Genomic DNA, 20,152 nt, shown 5'->3' with positions numbered 1-20,152 from the left:
GAAATTATCTTAAAAAACAATGCATCATAGAACAACTAGACACAGACATGCACTCAGAAAAAGACATAATCCTATTTTTTAAAAATTGGGCACCCTTCATAAGAATATTCCCACAAAGGGAAATAGATCTTCTAATCTTCCCTTTTAGATACTCTGAAATAGTGTTATTAGACATTTGGTGATATATCGATTAAATAATTTTTTTTTATTATTTATTTTTTTTTATGATTTTTTTTGTCTGGGTGCTGGGTTGGAAGGGGGGGGACAGGAGATAACTGGAAAATTATGTAGGAAGAATCATCATTTGACTTAGTATGTCAGCAAGCTAAGTTGTTACATGATTGGCAATGGTAAACTGGAGCCTGACGAGTGTGTCAGTCTCCTCTATACTCTTAGCTGGTATTTTTCTGTTCTGATGACGATTTGTAAAAACATTCCATGTAATGTACAAGCTATATAAATACAGGGAGTGCAGAATTATTAGGCAAATGAGTATTTTGACCACATCATCCTCTTTATGCATGTTGTCTTACTCCAAGCTGTATAGGCTCGAAAGCCTACTACCAATTAAGCATATTAGGTGATGTGCATCTCTGTAATGAGAAGGGGTGTGGTCTAATGACATCAACACCCTATATCAGGTGTGCATAATTATTAGGCAACTTCCTTTCCTTTGGCAAAATGGGTCAAAAGAAGGACTTGGCAGGCTCAGAAAAGTCAAAAATAGTGAGATATCTTGCAGAGGGATGCAGTACTCTTAAAATTGCAAAGCTTCTGAAGCGTGATCATTGAACAATCAAGCGTTTCATTCAAAATAGTCAACAGGGTCACAAGAAGCGTGTGGAAAAACCAAGGCGCAAAATAACTGCCCATGAACTGAGAAAAGTCAAGCGTGCAGCTGCCAAGATGCCACTTGCCACCAGTTTGGCCATATTTCAGAGCTGCAACATCACTGGAGTGCCCAAAAGCACAAGGTGTGCAATACTCAGAGACATGGCCAAGGTAAGAAACGCTGAAAGACGACCACCACTGAACAAGACACACAAGCTGAAACGTCAAGACTGGGCCAAGAAATAGCTCAAGACTGATTTTTCTAAGGTTTTATGGACTGATGAAATGAGAGTGAGTCTTGATGGGCCAGACAATTAGTCAAGGAACCAACTCGTAAGGAAGCTATATTAGATCTAATACTTACAAACAGTGATACAGTTTCAGATGTGTCTGTAGGTGAGAACTTAGGATCCAGTGATCATCAATCTGTTTGGTTTAGTATTCATGTTCAGGAACTGTACACCCAGACTAAAACAAAAGTTTTAGACTTTAGGACGGCAGATTTTTCATTAATGGGAGAATACCTAAAAAACTATTTAAAGGGGAAAAATCTTATTACAGGGGTTCAAGAACAGTGGGAATTTGTGAAAGGTGCCATTTTAGATGCAACCGCACACTGTATTAGACATGTCTGTAAAAGTAAAAGAAAGCGGAAACCAATTTGGTTTTCCAAAGAAGTAGCACATGCTGTAAAGACAAAAAAGATAGCTTATAAAAATTACAGACACACACAAGCAGATGATGATATGAAAATATGGAGACTCCAACAAAAAAAGACTAAGCAGTTAATTAGGAAGGTTAAAGCTGATGCAGAAGAGAAGATAGCACAGTCAGTAAAACATGGGGACAAAACATTCTTTAGATATATCAGTGAAAGAAGAAAAAATAAGGTAGGAATAGTAAAATTGAAATCAGTTGATGGTAGAATAATAGAAGGAGATAAGCAGATTGCAGACTGTCTCAATGATTACTTCTGTTCTGTTTTCACTAAAGATTGTGAAGATACAATGTCTACATTAAGGGATGCTATGCAAAATAGAAACAAGCTTAACAGTAATCTTTTTACAGAGGATGAGGTTTTGTTAGCATTATCAAAAATAAATGTTACAAAGGCAGTGGGTCCTGATAATATTCATCCAAGGGTTTTAAAAGAACTTAGTTCAGTGCTAACTGTCCCATTAACTGATCTGTTTAATCAGTCACTATTAACAGGAGCTGTCCCAGATGATTGGAGAATAGCAAATGTAATACCTCTTCATAAAAAGGGCAGTAGAGAAGAATCTGGCAACTACAGGCCAGTTAGTTTAACTTCAGTAGTAGGGAAATTAATGGAAAGCCTCTTAAAGGAAAGAATTATGACTTACATAAAGACAAACAATTTAGAGGACCAAAATCAGCATGGTTTTACTTCAGGGAGATCATGTCAGACTAATCTAATTGACTTCTTTGATTATGTAACAAAATTATTAGACAAGGGAGGAGCAGTTGATGTAGCATATCTAGATTTCAGCAAAGCATTTGACACCGTCCCACACAATAAACTTATTCACAAACTATATCTCCTTGGTCTAGATTCAAAAATTGTGAACTGGGTGGAATGCTGGCTTAAGGACAGAAAACAAAGTGTCTTAGTAAATGGAGTTCATTCAGCAGAGGGGGCTGTTACTAGTGGTGTTCCTCAGGGGTCAGTTCTGGGGCCTGTTTTGTTTAACATATTTATCTGCGATATCAGCAAAGGGCTACAGGGGAAAGTATGTCTCTTTGCAGATGATACAAAAATTTGCAACAGAGTGGATGTTCCAGGGGGGGTAGACAAAATGAGAAGTGATATACAACAATTGGAGGATTGGACAAACGACTGGGATCTAAAGTTTAACACAGCAAAGTGTAAAATAATGCATTTAGGGAAGAAAAATCCAAATGTTAATTACAGACTCAATGACACTTTACTGACTGTTACAGACGAGGAAGAGGACTTGGGAATTATTATTTCAGATGATTTAAAACTTAGTAAACAATGTAGTAAGGCAGCGAGTAAGGCTAGCAGAATGCTTGGATGTATTGGTAGAGGTATTTGCAGCAGAAATAGTAAGGTTCTTATGCCACTTTATAGATCATTAGTTAGGCCTCATCTTGAGTATTGTGTGCAGTTCTGGAGGCCATATCTTCAGAAGGATATTAACAAACTTGAATCTGTGCAAAGGAGGGCTACCAAAATGGTACATGGTCTAAAAAATAAAACTTACCAGGATAGGCTCAATGACCTAAATATGTATAGCTTAGAGGAGAGAAGGGAAAGAGGTGATATGATAGCAACTTTCAAGTACATTAAAGGGTTTAGTAAAACTGAGGCTGTGGGTATTTTACATAAAATGGAAAATTCAAGAACAAGGGGTCATGAGCTCAAGCTAAAGGGTAGTAGATTCAGGAGTAATTTGAGGAAGCACTTCTTTACAGAAAGAGTGATTGATTTATGGAATAAACTTCCTCAAGAGGTAGTAGCAACAAACACTGTGGGGGACTTTAAAAATGCATGGGACAAGCATAGGGCTATCCTACGAACTAGATAAGTTTATACTGTTAGGTAAGGTGGGGCAGACTTGCTGGGCCTATGGCTCTTATCTGCCGTCAATATCTATGTTTCTATGTTTCTATGTTTCAGATGGATGGGCCCGTGGCTGGATTGGTAAAGGGCAGAGAGCTCCAGTCCGACTCAGACGCCAGCAAGGTGGAGGTGGAGTACTGGTTTGGGCTGGTATCATCAAAGATGAGCTTGTGGGGCCTTTTCGGGTTGAGGATGGAGTCAAGCTCAACTCCCAGTCCTACTGCCAGTTTCTTGAAGACACCTTCTTACAAGCAGTGGTACAGGAAGAAGTCTGCATCCTTCAAGAAAAACATGATTTTCATGCAGGACAATGCTCCATCACACGCGTCCAAGTACTCCACAGCGTGGCTGGCAAGAAAGGGTATAAAATAAGAAAATCGAATGACATGGCCTCCTTGTTCATCTGATCTGAACCCCATTGAGAACCTGTGGTCCATCATCAAATGTGAGATTTACAAGGAGGGAAAACAGTACACCTCTCTGAACAGTGTCTGGGAGGCTGTGGTTGCTGCTGCACGCAATGTTGATGGTGAACAGATCAAAACACTGACAGAGTCCATGGATGGCAGGCTTTTGAGTGTCCTTGCAAAGAAAGGTGGCTATATTGGTCACTGATTTGTTTTTGTTTTGTTTTTGAATGTCAGAAATGTATATTTGTGAATGTTGAGATGTTATATTGGTTTCACTGGTAAAAAAAAATAATTGAAATGGGTATATATTTGTTTTTTGTTAAGTTGCCTAATAATTATGCACAGTAATAGTCACCTGCACACACAGATATCCCCCTAAAATAGCTATAACTAAAAACAAACTAAAAACTACTTCCAAAACTATTTAGCTTTGATATTATGAGTTTTTTGGGTTCATTGAGAACATGGTTGTTGTTCAATAATAAAATTAATCCTCAAAAATACAACTTGCCTAATAATTCTGCACTCCCTGTATTTTCTTTCTATTAATAAAATAAATATAAAAAAAAAAAAAAAAAAAAAAAGGATTAGGTGTATTTGTTTTTATTTTTGATAATTTTGTTTATTATTTTTTATAATTTAGTGTTTATTATGTTTTGTAATTTTAGATTTTTTAAATTTTTAATTTAGGTTTTTAATTGGTAGTTTTTTTTATTTTCTTAGAATAGTTATGTTAGGTTAATTTATAGTAGTTACAATGTGAGGGGCTGGAGGTTTAGGGGTTAATACTTTACTGTAGTGTTGGTGATTTCGGGGGGGATCGGCGGTTTAGGGGTTTATAGGTTTATTTAGGTGTCGGCGATTTTGGGGAGCAGCGGATTAGGGGTTAATAGGTTTACATAGTTTCTGATGTCGGGGGCGGCAGATTAGGGGTTAATAGGTTTATTTAATAGTCGCAGTGTGGGTGGGCGGCAGATTAGGGGTTAATAAGTTTAATACAGTATTTGCGATGCAGGAGTGCGGCGGTTTAGGGGTCAATAGGTAGTTTATGGGTGTTAGTGTACTTTGTAGCAGTTTAGTTATGAGTTTTGTGAAACATTTTTGTTTCGCAGAATCCATAACTACTGCTCTCAGATAGCGGTATGGATCGGTATAGGCTGTAACGCAAGCATTTTAGCCAGACCACACAACCTGCAATACGGGGGTATGGAAAATTCCACACTCAAATGTCTTTTTTTTTTTTAGTGCGGAATGGATGTTGCGTTACAGGCTAAAATGCTTGCCGCAACTTGTAATATGCGTTCCCGGCCATTCCACGTGCAATGACCAATTTTTCAGCGGTATAGCTGTACCGCAAAATTTGTAGTCTAGCCGTCAATGTTTTATTTTATAATCATTTTTAAGCAAAAATATTCTAAAAACAGAAAATTATAGCCTAATTCATGGACATGAAACAAGCAAACTGCAGCGAGTTTATTAGACTTGTTTAGAATGTATTTATTTCTTTTTTTTATGGCAAGAAAAGGGAAGGGGTAATTTGAAGGTTATACAATAAACATCATCATAATACCTTTAATAGCCAATTGTGACAGACTGAAGCGCTAACTTTCAGCACCACTTAGTCTCAGTTGGTCATTAAAAGTTACCTTTGATCAAAAAAAACACTAAACACCTATTGCTTTTTTTGTACAATTGTGCTTGTCTCATGGTCTCTAGGGTGGTCAAAAATCAAATTCTGTAGCCTGCAAATCAAATCGATGGTTTTGCAGCATTTTGTAAACTTAAGTTACAGATTTTGGCCTTTTGGCCTTTCAAAAACAAAAGGTGTTTAATGTCCATTTAAAACTATCTTTAATGACCACCATTCTCTGCTTCCCATTCAGACCAGTTTCCATGGAAACTTTAATCAACATTAGGTGTGTAACCATCCATTCCATTTTCTAATCTCTAATGCATAGTGAACACAGACAATGGGCATATGCCAATCCTTATCAACTGATTTATCTACAAAAATTGCCACAGTTCTACACAATTGTTTAGAAAAAAATGCCATAAAAGGACATTAAAGACCTTTTGATTTGTGTAAACGTTTGTGCCTGTCCCTTAGGAGTCCAAAAAGCAAATTCTGTAACTGTGACGGTTTAGGCACCTGGCACCATTTTGAAAACCTAAGTTAAAGGTTTTTGCATTATGGCCTCTCTGGGGTGAATGGGTTAAAGGATGATATATATTTTTTTTAACAAGAGTAAGAGGTGTTTAATAATGTCAATTTTTCTAAATTATGAAAATTTACTTCAATTAAAGTAAGGTGTCAAAATTTCCCAGACCCAGATGGACACCTCATAAGTGTTAAGGAGGTGGTTTAAAAAAAAAAAAAAAGAAAAACAACAAAACAAAACCAGTTGAAAAAAAAAATTCTCTAGACATTACCTACAACGAAACCAACAGTAAAATGTATTGCTAAAATAAAACGGTTATTATCCTTATTTTGAAACTAAAAAGAAGAGCTGCACACTCTCACACAAAAAGCTGCACAGAGTAATGTAGCTGACAAGCTGACAAGCATTCCAACAGTGATCTGAATGACCAAACTAGCCACTAACCTGACCTATACAATATTATGACATCATTTACTCACATTCTCTGCTGAGACATTACTGTCTGCATGAGACTGCAAGATGCCCTAAAATGTACCCTGTGCATCGCTGGTCGTTAAGGGATTGTGTTGCTATTACAGTGGGCGTGCTATTAGTCCCTTCCTTTCATCCGGATGGCTACCTAAATTAGCACGGACGGCTCCCCCATTGAAATGCCTTCTATTGAGCTCAGTGCATATTTTTACATACAGCGATTAAGCTAAAGCTTTAAACATTCTGAAAGCTAGGAAGCCTTAGTGCCTAGAATTTTACACCAGCTCATTTATTTTTATTATTCTACATATATTCCTATGCAAACACATTTGCCTGCTTCCTAAAATGTCTCACTTTTCTAAAACAACTCACAAGTTTGATTTCTTTCCGTGGAGGGAACTCATATTCTTACCATTAGTAGATGATTAACCTACATAATACATTTACTATTAAAAACAAACAATACTGCTAAAAATGAATGAGTGCATTACCTTCTTTTAAATGAGGGGTCTCATGCCCCTCTAGGTAGCAAGTAATTGTCATACAAATGACACATACCTGACTGCTAGGTGACTTTAAATGTTCTCTGGGCTTTAAACGAGGAAGCAGAAACCTATACAAGCACTAAAATGGGGCAAGTGACTCTTTTTTAAAGAGGAGAGGCTCCTGAAGAAAACAAAGTTCCACACATTTAGGTGGCAATCAGATACCCACCAAGGCAACATTGATCAGCTGAAAAACTAATAGGCTTATGAAACATCATTATAGAGTGGGATATCCTCTTATTTAAGGGACATTATCATAACATGCTCTAATTTGCAAGAGCATGGAATTTTAGCAATACCAACCCTGCATGTTGATGGGTTTAAACCCTGCAAATGGCATAGGCCTAGATTATGAGTGTAGTGCAAAATTGAGCACGATATTTGAGCTCCACTCAGTAATACCAACACATGCAAATGTGCGCCAGTATTACAAGTTAAGCGCAATGCAAATGCCACCTCGCGTTCGCATTGCCTGGAAGCATTGTGTTCACGAGAGCGTGCTTCCATAGGCTCTAATGTGAGCCTCGTTCTCATGCCATAAGACACGGCAGAGAACCTAGCGCAGTGCAGAGGGTAAGTCACGCAGCAAATTTAATTTATATAACACACACACACACAGTGACCTAGTCTGTACGCTTTGCTGTATCATGAAGTGGAGATTGTTTTAATTCTTGCATTCTATTACGGAGTAGTGAGGAATCCGTTAAGGCTCATTAAGCAGCTCTAATCAGAGTGACGCCACTGGGGGGAGACGTAATCAGAGTATGGATACTTTGTGCTACACACCTGGCAAATACCTTATACTTTGTATGAATGCTGAAGTGCTCGATGCAGTGACCGAATGGGAACGGGTTTGTCGGCTCTGGTCAGGAGATATGTGTGCATTTACTATTTCTACCAATATCGTTTATAAGACTATTGGCTATGTGGAACTTTATTAAAGGGCCATGATACCCAAATGTTGAAACACTTTAAAGTGAAGCAGCATAGCTGTAAAAAGCGAACTTGAAAATATCACCTGAACATATCTATGTAAAAAATAAAGATATTTTACCTCAAAATGTTCTAAGTATTCACACCCCATTGTAAAGGACTTTAAGCAGCAAATCAGTATGCCTGTCCCGAGACCTGAAAGGGAGCGTGCCTCATGTACACTCATGTTATTTCTAAAGCTGCAACAACAAATCAATATATAATTGACAATAATCAATTATTAAAATAGTGGTCAACGAATCTCATTGTCGATTAGTTGGTTTGCAATTAGTTGGTCTGTGCACAGCACCAGCTGCTTTACTCAAATGAGCTCCTGCACATGGTATTGTGTTTTATAGTTATGCCCTTAGCCTAAAGGACATCAACAGACGTTTACTTTTCACGTATTCAGCACAGTATACGTTTATTTTTAGGTTTACATCTACTCTTGGCTTATGTGCAAGATTGATTGTTTATATTAATTCAGGTGATTTGGGACTATGCTTTGCATGATATAGTGACTACCATTCCATATAGATTTTTTTTTTTTATTGAGGTAAAACAAGTCATACATATATACATATTGTTTCCATAGTTGAGCAATTAATATTTTAGCACTATTACATGGAATTTGGAGGTGCGTTGCTGGGATTTTTTTAGGAGGTTTATTTAAGGGCCAGACTAGAGGGTCCTGGGGTATATTGATTCCCAACAGCTTCTCTGTTTGGGATATAGCATGCTTCCAAAAAAGGATAAGGTTAGTGCACTTCCACCATATGTGTCCCATGTTTCCCACCTCGCTTTTGCAACGCCAGCATATATCAGATCTTTGTGGGTATAAGGTATATATATATATATATATATATATATATATATATATATATATATATATATATATATATATATGTGTGTGTGTGTGTAAAAATATTTAATCGATTATGAAAATAATCGTTAGTTGCAGCCCTATATTTCCCTATTCAGTTTAACAAAGTTTACTATGAAATCTCATGAGATCACAGTAAACGAGTTCATGACCTCTGCACGGTTAGTGCTGATTGGCTGCTGTTCATATCATGTTTATTCTTTTTTTTCTTTTACCTGGAGCTGGGCAGCAACTGAAAGATAACTTTTTACACAGCACTTACTCTGGTGAGCTGAGGAAATTGTGAGGTAAAATATCTTCCTTTTTTACATAGGGATCCTCAGGTGATATTTTCCTGTCAGCTTTTTACAGTTATGCTGCATCACTTTCAAGTGATTTAGCATATGAGTATTATGTCCCTTTAAGTAAAGCGACATCTGAACTGTTTTACTGTTTGTACTTAAAAAATTAAGGGGTATCACATATGTTTTAACAATACACTTGGTCCATAAAAGACAAAAAAAAAAAAAAGTTCAGAATCAGTTGGGAAACAGCACGTATATTTTTAGAAAGGGAATTAGTATTTGTATGTGTAGAAGTGATTCAAAAAGCTGTATATGTTAGGGAGTATTGAATAGACCTTACAGTTAACCTTCCACTGAATATTCCACATTTTTTTAGTAAAATTATGTTATGCAAAAGAATAATTTGATACATCAACAGCCCAGGAAGAGTGAATATATAGTACTGAGCAACCCTCTGTTTTTTACACACTGAGTTTCAGCCTATATTTAAACAGTTTGTCTACTAATTTTTACATAATTGTTGTCAATTGAAGTAACAGCAAGATATAATCATAATCGCAAAACTTGGCCTAGCATATACTCTCAATCATACCATGTATATCTTTAATAGAGCAAAATCAACTACTATACCGTATATAGGGTCATCAACACAACATGTTTCAGCCTCTAAATGAGCAAATTCCTCTGCATATCTAAAGAGATGTAATATTCAGGACTGGCTGTGTTGATCAGTGTAGACACTCAGACTCATGAAAGCACCAGTGTGCGCATGCTTAAAACCATCAACACTACTTAATCCTTGGCGGTTTATGGAGAAGAGAGTGTTGACACTTACTGAAAGGACAGCAACTTGTAATACAGACAGCCAGGCAGATTGCAAAGTATATATATATATATATATATATATATATATATATATATATATATATATAAAACAACTCTCAAATAGCTTCCATTTTCCTTACTCAGTTAGCTCAGAGATGTTTTTTATTCAGCTCTCTACACCACTTGTCAGGATCACCAGACTGAATCAGACTACAAAGAGGATATAAGCCATTACCTACTCACATACTGTATATGTAACGCCTGGGCCTTTGTTTCATCTGAAGCCACACACTGCTCTCCACTATTATATTATACTAAGTGACCTTTGGCCAGTTTACTAAGAATTCAAGAATATCAGCTGCAATCACTAAATTATGAAAAAGAGGACTTGATTTGCTAAGAATTTAAAGTAGTCTCTAGTGAGAAAATAATCTCCAACTTCTATGATTTTAAAGTTGATCCAATAAGGTATGGGGCTCTTCAAATCTTAGTAAATATGACATCTAGGTAAAAGGAATTTTATAATCAGCTGCCCTCCTACACATACCACATAGAACTAGATACCTCACCACAGATCAGTGGAATTTCTTATAAATGACACCATTGATTATAATGTTTAGAGGTTTGTGACACCTCATGGATTTCCCTTATGCAATATAAAATTGGATAGTGTCTTGCTTGTACTTCCTGGATGCTAAGCACTATAGAACATCATTTAATAGGTTGTGTACGTACCAGAAAACAAGAATATCAGGATTCAAAGACTTTCTTTCTACAGCTGAAGGGAGATGTGTACTCTGTCCTAAACCAGGGCTTGACAAATTTATAACGAACTCTAAAGCCATTCCAACAAAAATAAGATGCCAAGCAAGAGTTTGCAAATAATCTATACAACCAAAAGTCAGGGATAAATGAATTAGTGTGTCCTAATAATTCATGAATAAAAAATGCTTGAGGTGTTGAATATTTAAGCTTGCAGTCCTACCCTTTATTCATTATACAAACCCGATGGGACTAATTCTACCTGCATTATTCTAGAGATACAAAAGAGGATTTGATATAATAATAATAATAATAATAATAATAATAATAATAAATGTACGCACCAGTCCCGCACATGTGCTGACAGATGCAAATGAGTTGTTGTGGTTCACAACCTCTCCGGTATAAAAGCATAGCTCATCCAATGGGATTTGGGTATGGGTAATGTTTCTGTGGTCCATCTTCTCCTCCACTAGAAAACCTGCGGCAAGGAAGCTATGGTCTCTCTGCAAGTGCAAGTACAGATTCTTGCCAAATGTAGGCAACTGGATGTGGAGGATGTCAGGGTGGCTTGCCTTAGCTCCTGGTATAGAGCGTGGTCTTCTGTGGCTCCTGAAGGTTGCTGCTCCTCTGGTATTCTGCAAAGGATCTTCACCAGCCCATAAAACTGTTGGGATCACAAGTTCCACATCTGTGCTCGAGGATCCAGCTTAAAAACAATAATACAAAAAGAAGGATGTATTATTATATATTTTCCTTTTGTTAACTTCTCTATGTTGGCCTAATAACATTTTAATAGGGACAGTAAAGTTAATATTAAACTTTCACGTTTCAGATAGAGCATGCAATAAAAAAAAAAAATTATCACAGTTTCTTAATTCTTTTGGTATCCTTTGTTAAAAAGCACACATAGGAGGGTTCAGAAGTAGCACTGTACTACAGGGAGTTAGCTGGCGATTGGTGGCTGCACATACTCTTACATAAGCATGCTTTTCAACAAAGGATACCAAGAGAATGAAACAAATGTGAAAATAGAAGTAAATTGGAAAGCTGTATAAAAATTTCGGAATCCGGAAATAAAGAAACTGGGTGTCATAAACCTATTGAATAGATAAATGAGCAATAAAAATTATAACAGTAATGTGATATTCTTTAACGGAAATTTTAGATGCGATAAATAATGATCAGTAAAAGCCATATTAATTTATCACTCATGGTAGCTTTTAAGGAACAGGGGAGCATATAAAAATAAAAACTTCAACTGGTGCCCTTTAATTTGACATAATAAGAATAAAACGTAATTACAAGTTTATTGCAATACCAGAGACCAACATCATATTTTGGACATAGTTAATGTCTATATAAGAGTTTCTACAGTATATATATATATATATATATATCTCAATCAGCTCAGCTGCTGCCAACACCGGCCAGTGCCGAGTGCCCTCGGCTCCTACTAGAATATATTTGTGGCTGACCGCTGAAGGCATTGATTGAGGCAGAAGTTAGAACAGGAAAGAAATATACTAGTAAGTTGAAGTTCATCACAGTCTAACAAACTAGAGTAGACTCACAAAATGGAAAGGATTATGTAACTACTGTCCGGCATGATGATGACACATGCCCGATTGCCCATGTCTGTCAAACTGACTAACGTTCTGTAAGAATGATCATGCTTCCCTGTCTGTCTGCTTGTTTGATCATTTTTTTCAATATTTTAGAACTGACATAACTTCACAATACTTTTTTTTATAAGAACAAATAGCACAGCTTAATGGGCTTATACTGTAATGCAAAGTTTTATTTCTGAGATCTGTACTTTACTGTACTGTAAGTCTGTAACTGCAGCTCAACAGGTCTCAGAAATAAAACTTTGCATTACAGTACAAGCCCATTAAGCTGTGCTATTTTTTCTTATATAAAAAGTATTGTGAAGTTATGTCAGTTATAAAATATTGAAAAAATGATCAGTAAACTGAAAAAAAACGATTTTTTTTTTACAAGTATTATTGACTATAGTAAAGCACACAGTAATACCAAAATGGAAAGGATCATGTGTCAAACTGACTTTCTGCAAGAATGATCATGCTGCCCTGTCTGTCTGCCTCCATGATCATTTTTCAACATTTTATAACTGACATAACTTCACAATACTTTTTATTATATAAGAAAAAATAGCACAGCTTATAGTGCAATGCAAAGTTTTATTTCTGAGACCTGTTAAACTGCAGTGTAAGCAGTTGCTTCAATTCTGAAAATAACTTTAAAAGCTTGTTATTTGGACTGGTTCTTACAGTGACACCTGTATTGAAGAATGCTGGCTATCAAAATCATTTATAGGTCACAAAAATCATGCCGTGAAAATAGAAAAGAGCACCACAACATTTGCTTGTTTTGTTGATGATTACAAATACATAAAACATTCTTTAAAAGGCAACAAAGTCTATTGTCTGTAATTTCTAATTCCCCAACAGGTTACAGTTCTCAACAATGGAAATGTGCATAGATTACTGTAGATACAATCTACATTACAAAAGCACAATATTCTTGAATATACACGAGTGATTTAATTTAGAGAATCGCATACAAAACTACTAAATAGAGCCTACTTGACTCCATGGCGGATATCTAGGTGGAAGAAACAGGAAATAGTGAAGTGTTCAAGATGCAGCTCTCCTGAGGCAAATTTGATCCATGTTTTCTACTCATGTCCCCAGATTCAACAATACTGGTGTAAAGTGGAGTTCTGGCTCAATAAGTTCCTAAGATCCAAAGTCAAACTTAACTTAGAACAAATTATATTTTTGGTGACAGAAAAAGAAATTATTAATAAACAGCTTATTAATACAGCTATATTGGTGGCTAGGCAGCTGATTCTATGTAAATGGAAGGACAAAAATGTGCCAAGTATTACAGCTTTTACTAGTAATATGCTAACTCAACTTATAGCAGACAGTAAAGACCCCATGATCTATTGTGATAACCATCTTAAATTATTCTTGGCTAAATGGGAAGCGGTTATAATTTCTTTATCAGAGAATTTACAAAGCCAGATCTTATCCCATCTACAGGATTCTATGCTATTTCAGCAGTTAGTACTATCCGATAGGTACAGACATCTGGGAAGGAGGGTCAACTCTAGCAATACAAGCTAGATACCTGACTGGTTAGTGATGGGTGGGGTCTCGGAGTGGAGAGGGAACGCCGTTTTGTGTCTATCACTTTTTTTTTTGTTTCTTGTTTTTTATTGTTTGTTGTTGCTATTTTGGCAATTGTGTTAATGTTAGTTCGTCTAACTTTGTTTAATCGAGATTCTCCTAATTGATTATACTACTAGTCTGGGTAAAATAACAAGGCAATAAGAGTACAAAAATTGTTATAACTGTATACGTTCATGGTACTACAATCAGCATGAATTTATGTATTGTTTGATGACAAGATTTAAAAATTAGGGGTTTCTTTTTCTCTCTTTTAATGTCTCCCTAATCCTTTGATAGACAAAAGGTAATTACTGATACATTAGTTTTTGATATGTCGGAATTTGTATAATGAAATGGGAATATTATTTTGTCTGTATAGCCCCGCGAGGCGTTGACATTTTTGTTTCTTATTGTATTTATGTGATCCAAGATTGTTAATGTGATGGAGATATTAACTCAAATAAAAAGAAAAAACACCATGGTACTATAATTATTAATATCTATTAGATTGATATAAATATTTGTAAGCACTGTCACACACCTTACAATCAGTATATATTTGGGTTTTTTATGTGTGTGTGTATGTATATAGATAGATATGAGTGTGTGTGTCTATGTTTGTGTGTCTTTATGTTTTTGTGTGTGTATATAAGTGTATGTCTGTGCATGTCTTTATATTTGTGTGTCTTTATGCATGTGTGTCTTTGTGTGTCTGTTTATGTGTGTAATATGTCTTATGTTTGTGTGTGTGTGTGTGTCTTACTGTTTGTGTATAATACACATACACACACATATATATATATATATATGTACTATAATATCTATCAGACATATATATTTGTCATCTGCTGTGCTTTCCCTCTGAGTTAAATGGATAGGAAGGTCAAAATTAAACTTGCCTGGTTCATATAGAGCATGTCATTTTAAGACACTTTAATATTCACTTCTATTTTCAAATGTGCATTGTTCTGTATGTGCCTATATAGCAAGAATTGAATCAGTTTTTTACCTGAATGCATGTGTTGTAAATAATTCTAATAGTCATTGTGCAAACTGCTAATTTAATCGTAAATTTAGGCTACTTCTATTGGGTTCATATATGTGCTACTCGGGCGTATCATAGCCAGTGCCTCACCAGCCGCTGAACTCACTGCACGTCATATATATATATATATATATATATATATATATATATATATATATATATATATATATATATATACACACACACACATATATTTAGTCATGTATATGGCTTATTTATTTGTAACATCTGAGACCTCATGATATTTACCCATAACCTACGACCCACGTTGAGGGCAGTTGCATGTTCAACTTGCAGACTTTTTATGTATGAGCTCATCATATACCACAGTAATAACATTTTTTGATGCACTGTTTTTAACGTATGTTTGCTAATCTTTTAGATATATATATATATATATATATATATATATATATATATATATATATATATATATATACATATACACACACACACACAGAGTCCCCAGGTTACGAACAAGATAGGTTCTGTATGTTTAAACATTTTTTTATAGTTGTGGATAGCATAGGGAAAAGTTTGTTCTGCTATCTCTGCCCCTATTCAAAAAATGTTATGTATGTATGTATGTATGTATATATATATATATAACCGCATTAGCAACAGCCAGGGTGTACATACACAAAGTTCCTTTATCCTTTTCAGAATAAAACGCTGCACTCACCGGTCTTGAGAATGATATGGTTTATTCAGATTTCATCACATCAATAAATACCCCCAGACATTTTGGTACCGGACTGGCACCTTTCTCAATGGGTAGTTCAAATGTCTCCAAATGTTCTCTAACAAACTAACACACCTGTTCCCTATTAAACCCTAATGTGCTCAAGCTTCCGGTTCAGCCAAGCCTATTCACTCCTGCCACGTAATCACTGCCGTATACCTACATAAAGGTACTTGAGGAATCTGTTTGAAAGAATTGGGACATTGTGAAGTCTGACAAGTCACTTCCGTTTGCACATTTGGATGCTCCCCGTATTGTATACAGAAAAGCTCCCAACCTAAAAGATATTCTGGTACATAATGATCCAGTGAAATGCTATCAGAGAGGCATTTGGAAGGATGCTAGAAAGAAGTTGGGTTGCTATAAGTGTGGAGACTGTACCACATGTAACAGCATGCTTATGGGATCCCAGTTCCATCATTCTCGAATGGGGAAAAGTTATAAAATCTTTCACAGATTGACGTGTACCAACAGCTTTGTGATCTACATTTTGACTTGTCCGTGTTCTCTTGTATATGTGGGCAAGACCTCAACCACATTTAGGGAGAGGATGGCTAATCATTGCCATGCCATAAGAGCTGCCATTGACAAACAGGAATCAGATCAACCTGTGGCCAGGCATTTTATGCAAGCAGGGCATACTGCTGCCAGTCTAAGGACTATGATAATTGATTATGTACCACCACTGAACAGAGGTGGGGATAGGCACAGAAAGCTCCTACAGGTTGAAGTTTTGTGGATCTATCGACTAGACACTGAAGCTCCAAAAGGTTTGAATGTCTAGCTGGGCTATAATGTGTTTCTTTAGCCGGATTTGGCTATGATTAGACGATAGAGGTCTCATCTGGCAATATAAGAACAAGGGACTATCACCCCAGGAATGATTACTGATGGCTGTATTTTTGGATATATCAATCCTGGGGGCTCAACTGAGTGTGTATTCTGCATTTTTTAAGTTTCTATCATACTGCAATAAGCACGAAAGGAGTTAGGGACTACTTGTTTAGTATATAGTTCATTTTTAAATAGCCTAATTGGGAATATACAGATAGGCTAAATGTGTGTTTTTAAAGCATAGTTAGTGTAGAGTATTTGTAGACAAAAATTATTTTTCTGTGCTCAGCTACGCCATTGCTTATCCTTGCTGCAGTAAATTGATCTGATGGTGACGTAGTCGTTACTCGTCAAAAGGTGAGAGGTTATGCAAATTAGCCATGCATCTGGATAGTAAGACAAGGTATACGGCAGTGATTACGTGGCAGGAGCGCATTAGCTTGGCTGAACCGGAAGCTTGAGCCCATTAGGGTTTAATAGGGAACGGGTGTGATAGTTTGTTAGAGAACATTTGGAGACATTTGAACTACCTATTGAGAAAGGTGCCAGTCGGGTACTGAAACGTCTGTGGGTATTTATGCAGTGATTTATTGATGTGATGAAATGTGAATAAACCATATCATTCTCAAGACCGGTGAGTGCAGCGTTTTATTCTGAAAAGGATAAAGGAACTGCGTGTGTGTGTGTATATATATATATATAGGATGAGGATACTCTGGAACTTTATCAATGTGGTTTATTCAAACTGACGAGTGGAGCACTAAACAGTATACAAGGCTGATAGGATCTGGCGCGTTTCGCGCATGCTCACATGCGCTTTATCAGCGATCTACAGGTGTTCACCAGGTGAGCACTAATATGCAAACTTCATCCAATAAAAATGCTAATACACAAAACAGGTGCAAGTGTTGGCAATATAAACACTATTTTTTACGGTACTAAAAAGTGACAGTGATAAATAAAGAAATATGGAATATGTTAAGCTCTAAGATTACAACAATCATTTAACACTATAACAATCATATTTTCCATAGGGGCTCATATACAAGGTAGAATGTGTGGTAACTTTCAAAGCGAAAAGCAATGCTGTGTTAGGCAAAGGTTACATTATTCTCTGCAGCTAGGGCCGTTAGGTTGCCAAAGAGGTGAACAGCATTATCTGCTATACTTAGAATATTAGCTAAAAGCAACAAATGATATATTTGGCAACATATATTATATTAGCAAAGTAGTAACATTATTTAATAGATGAATAAGGGAAGGCAAACAATCTAATATGAAGTAAGGTGAAATAAAATAGGTGAATAGCCTCCGGACCCGAGTATAGAGAAAAAGTGTACATAATAAATACATAGTCAGGGTCCGCGGGAATCACTAGTTTGCCTTCTATAGAAAAAAATGCTAATATATTAAACCTCGTACATAAAGCAGATTGGTTTAAACACATTAAAAAAAATGGGGACATCAGAAATGATTGATTGTAAGGAACATAATAGAAGAATATAAATATATAAAAGTGAAAACTATTACATAAAAATAGCTATTAACAATAAAAAAAGAAAAGAAGAAAAAAAAAAGTTAGTGATGACAGCATAAAAATAATAATGATAATATTAATAATATTAAATATACAATGGCCTGGATGAAAAAAAAAGGGTAAAATAATCACAATTAGGGAACATTAAGAAATGAGAAAAATCAAATGGACCGAAGGAAGAAAGAGAAGGGGGAAGGGGAGAGGGAAGGAGGGAATCTAAGGGACTCAATCTATAAACAGATCTAGATCATGTCTCCTGTTAATACCCTTGGGAAATGTGGTTTGTAGGGTAAAGATCCAATAGGCTCCTTTCCTCAATAGCTTGTCTATTCTATCCCCTCCTCTAATGTCTCTCCTTATACAGGGAGTGCAGAATTATTAGGCAAGTTGTATTTTTGAGGATTAATTTTATTATTGAACAACAACCATGTTCTCAATGAACCCAAAAAACTCATTAATATCAAAGCTGAATAGTTTTGGAAGTAGTTTTTAGTTTGTTTTTAGTTATAGCTATTTTAGGGGGATATCTGTGTGTGCAGGTGACTATTACTGTGCATAATTATTAGGCAACTTAACAAAAAACAAATATATACCCATTTCAATTATTTATTTTTACCAGTGAAACCAATATAACATCTCAACATTCACAAATATACATTTCTGACATTCAAAAACAAAACAATATAGCCAATATAGCCACCTTTCTTTGCAAGGACACTCAAAAGCCTGCCATCCATGGATTCTGTCAGTGTTTTGATCTGTTCACCATCAACATTGTGTGCAGCAGCAACCACAGCCTCCCAGACACTGTTCAGAGAGGTGTACTGTTTTCCCTCCTTGTAAATCTCACATTTGATGATGGACCACAGGTTCTCAATGGGGTTCAGATCAGGTGAACAAGGAGGCCATGTCATTAGATTTTCTTTTTTTATACCCTTTCTTGCCAGCCACGCTGTGGAGTACTTGGACGCGTGTGATGGAGCATTGTCCTGCATGAAAATCATGTTTTTCTTGAAGAATGCAGACTTCTTCCTGTACCACTGCTTGAAGAAGGTGTCTTCCAGAAACTGGCAGTAGGACTGGGAGTTGAGCTTGACTCCATCCTCAACCCGAAAAGGCCCCACAAGCTCATCTTTGATGATACCAGCCCAAACCAGTACTCCACCTCCACCTTGCTGGCGTCTGAGTCGGACTGGAGCTCTCTGCCCTTTACCAATCCAGCCACGGGCCCATCCATCTGGCCCATCAAGACTCACTCTCATTTCATCAGTCCATAAAACCTTAGAAAAATCAGTCTTGAGATATTTCTTGGCCCAGTCTTGACATTTCAGCTTGTGTGTCTTGTTCAGTGGTGGTCGTCTTTCAGCCTTTCTTACCTTGGCCATGTCTCTGAGTATTGCACACCTTGTGCTTTTGGGCACTCCATGGATGTTGCAGCTCTTAAATATGGCCAAACTGGTGGCAAGTGGCATCTTGGCAGCTGCACGCTTGACTTTTCTCAGTTCATGGGCAGTTATTTTGCGCCTTGGTTTTTCCACACGCTTCTTGCGACCCTGTTGACTATTTTGAATGAAATGCTTGATTGTTCGATGATCACGCTTCAGAAGCTTTGCAATTTTAAGAGTGCTGCATCCCTCTGCAAGATATCTCACTATTTTTGACTTTTCTGAGCCTGTCAAGTCCTTCTTTTGACCCATTTTGCCAAAGGAAAGGAAGTTGCCTAATAATTATGCACACCTGATATAGGGTGTTGATGTCATTAGACCACACCCCTTCTCATTACAGAGATGCACATCACCTAATATGCTTAATTGGTAGTAGGCTTTCGAGCCTATACAGCTTGGAGTAAGACAACATGCTTAAAGAGGATGATGTGGTCAAAATACTCATTTGCCTAATAATTCTGCACTCCCTGTATGATCTATGCCCTCAAAATGGAAAAGGTGTTTGATACATCTGCCATGGGAGCGGAAATGCTTGGCCACTGGAGTTCTGGGAGTATCCTCATCTAATGACAGCAAGTGCTCCCTAACACGATCCTTGAGGG

At 36.6% G+C, this 20,152-nt stretch overlaps 1 protein-coding gene across 1 annotated transcript in view; it reads right to left on the bottom strand.

The window, feature by feature from the left end:
* ADAMTS17 (ADAM metallopeptidase with thrombospondin type 1 motif 17) overlaps nucleotides 1-20,152 on the bottom strand; it is a 611,877-nt gene that overhangs the window by 576,158 nt on the left and 15,567 nt on the right. The window contains exon 2 of the mRNA XM_053717604.1: nucleotides 11,092-11,456. Coding sequence (XP_053573579.1) covers nucleotides 11,092-11,456 — 365 coding nt within the window. The remainder of the gene's footprint in view (nucleotides 1-11,091; nucleotides 11,457-20,152) is intronic.

Source organism: Bombina bombina, chromosome 6 (genome assembly GCF_027579735.1).
Source record: "Bombina bombina isolate aBomBom1 chromosome 6, aBomBom1.pri, whole genome shotgun sequence".
Lineage (NCBI taxonomy): Eukaryota > Metazoa > Chordata > Amphibia > Anura > Bombinatoridae > Bombina > Bombina bombina.
This window is presented reverse-complemented; position numbering and strand designations above follow the sequence as displayed.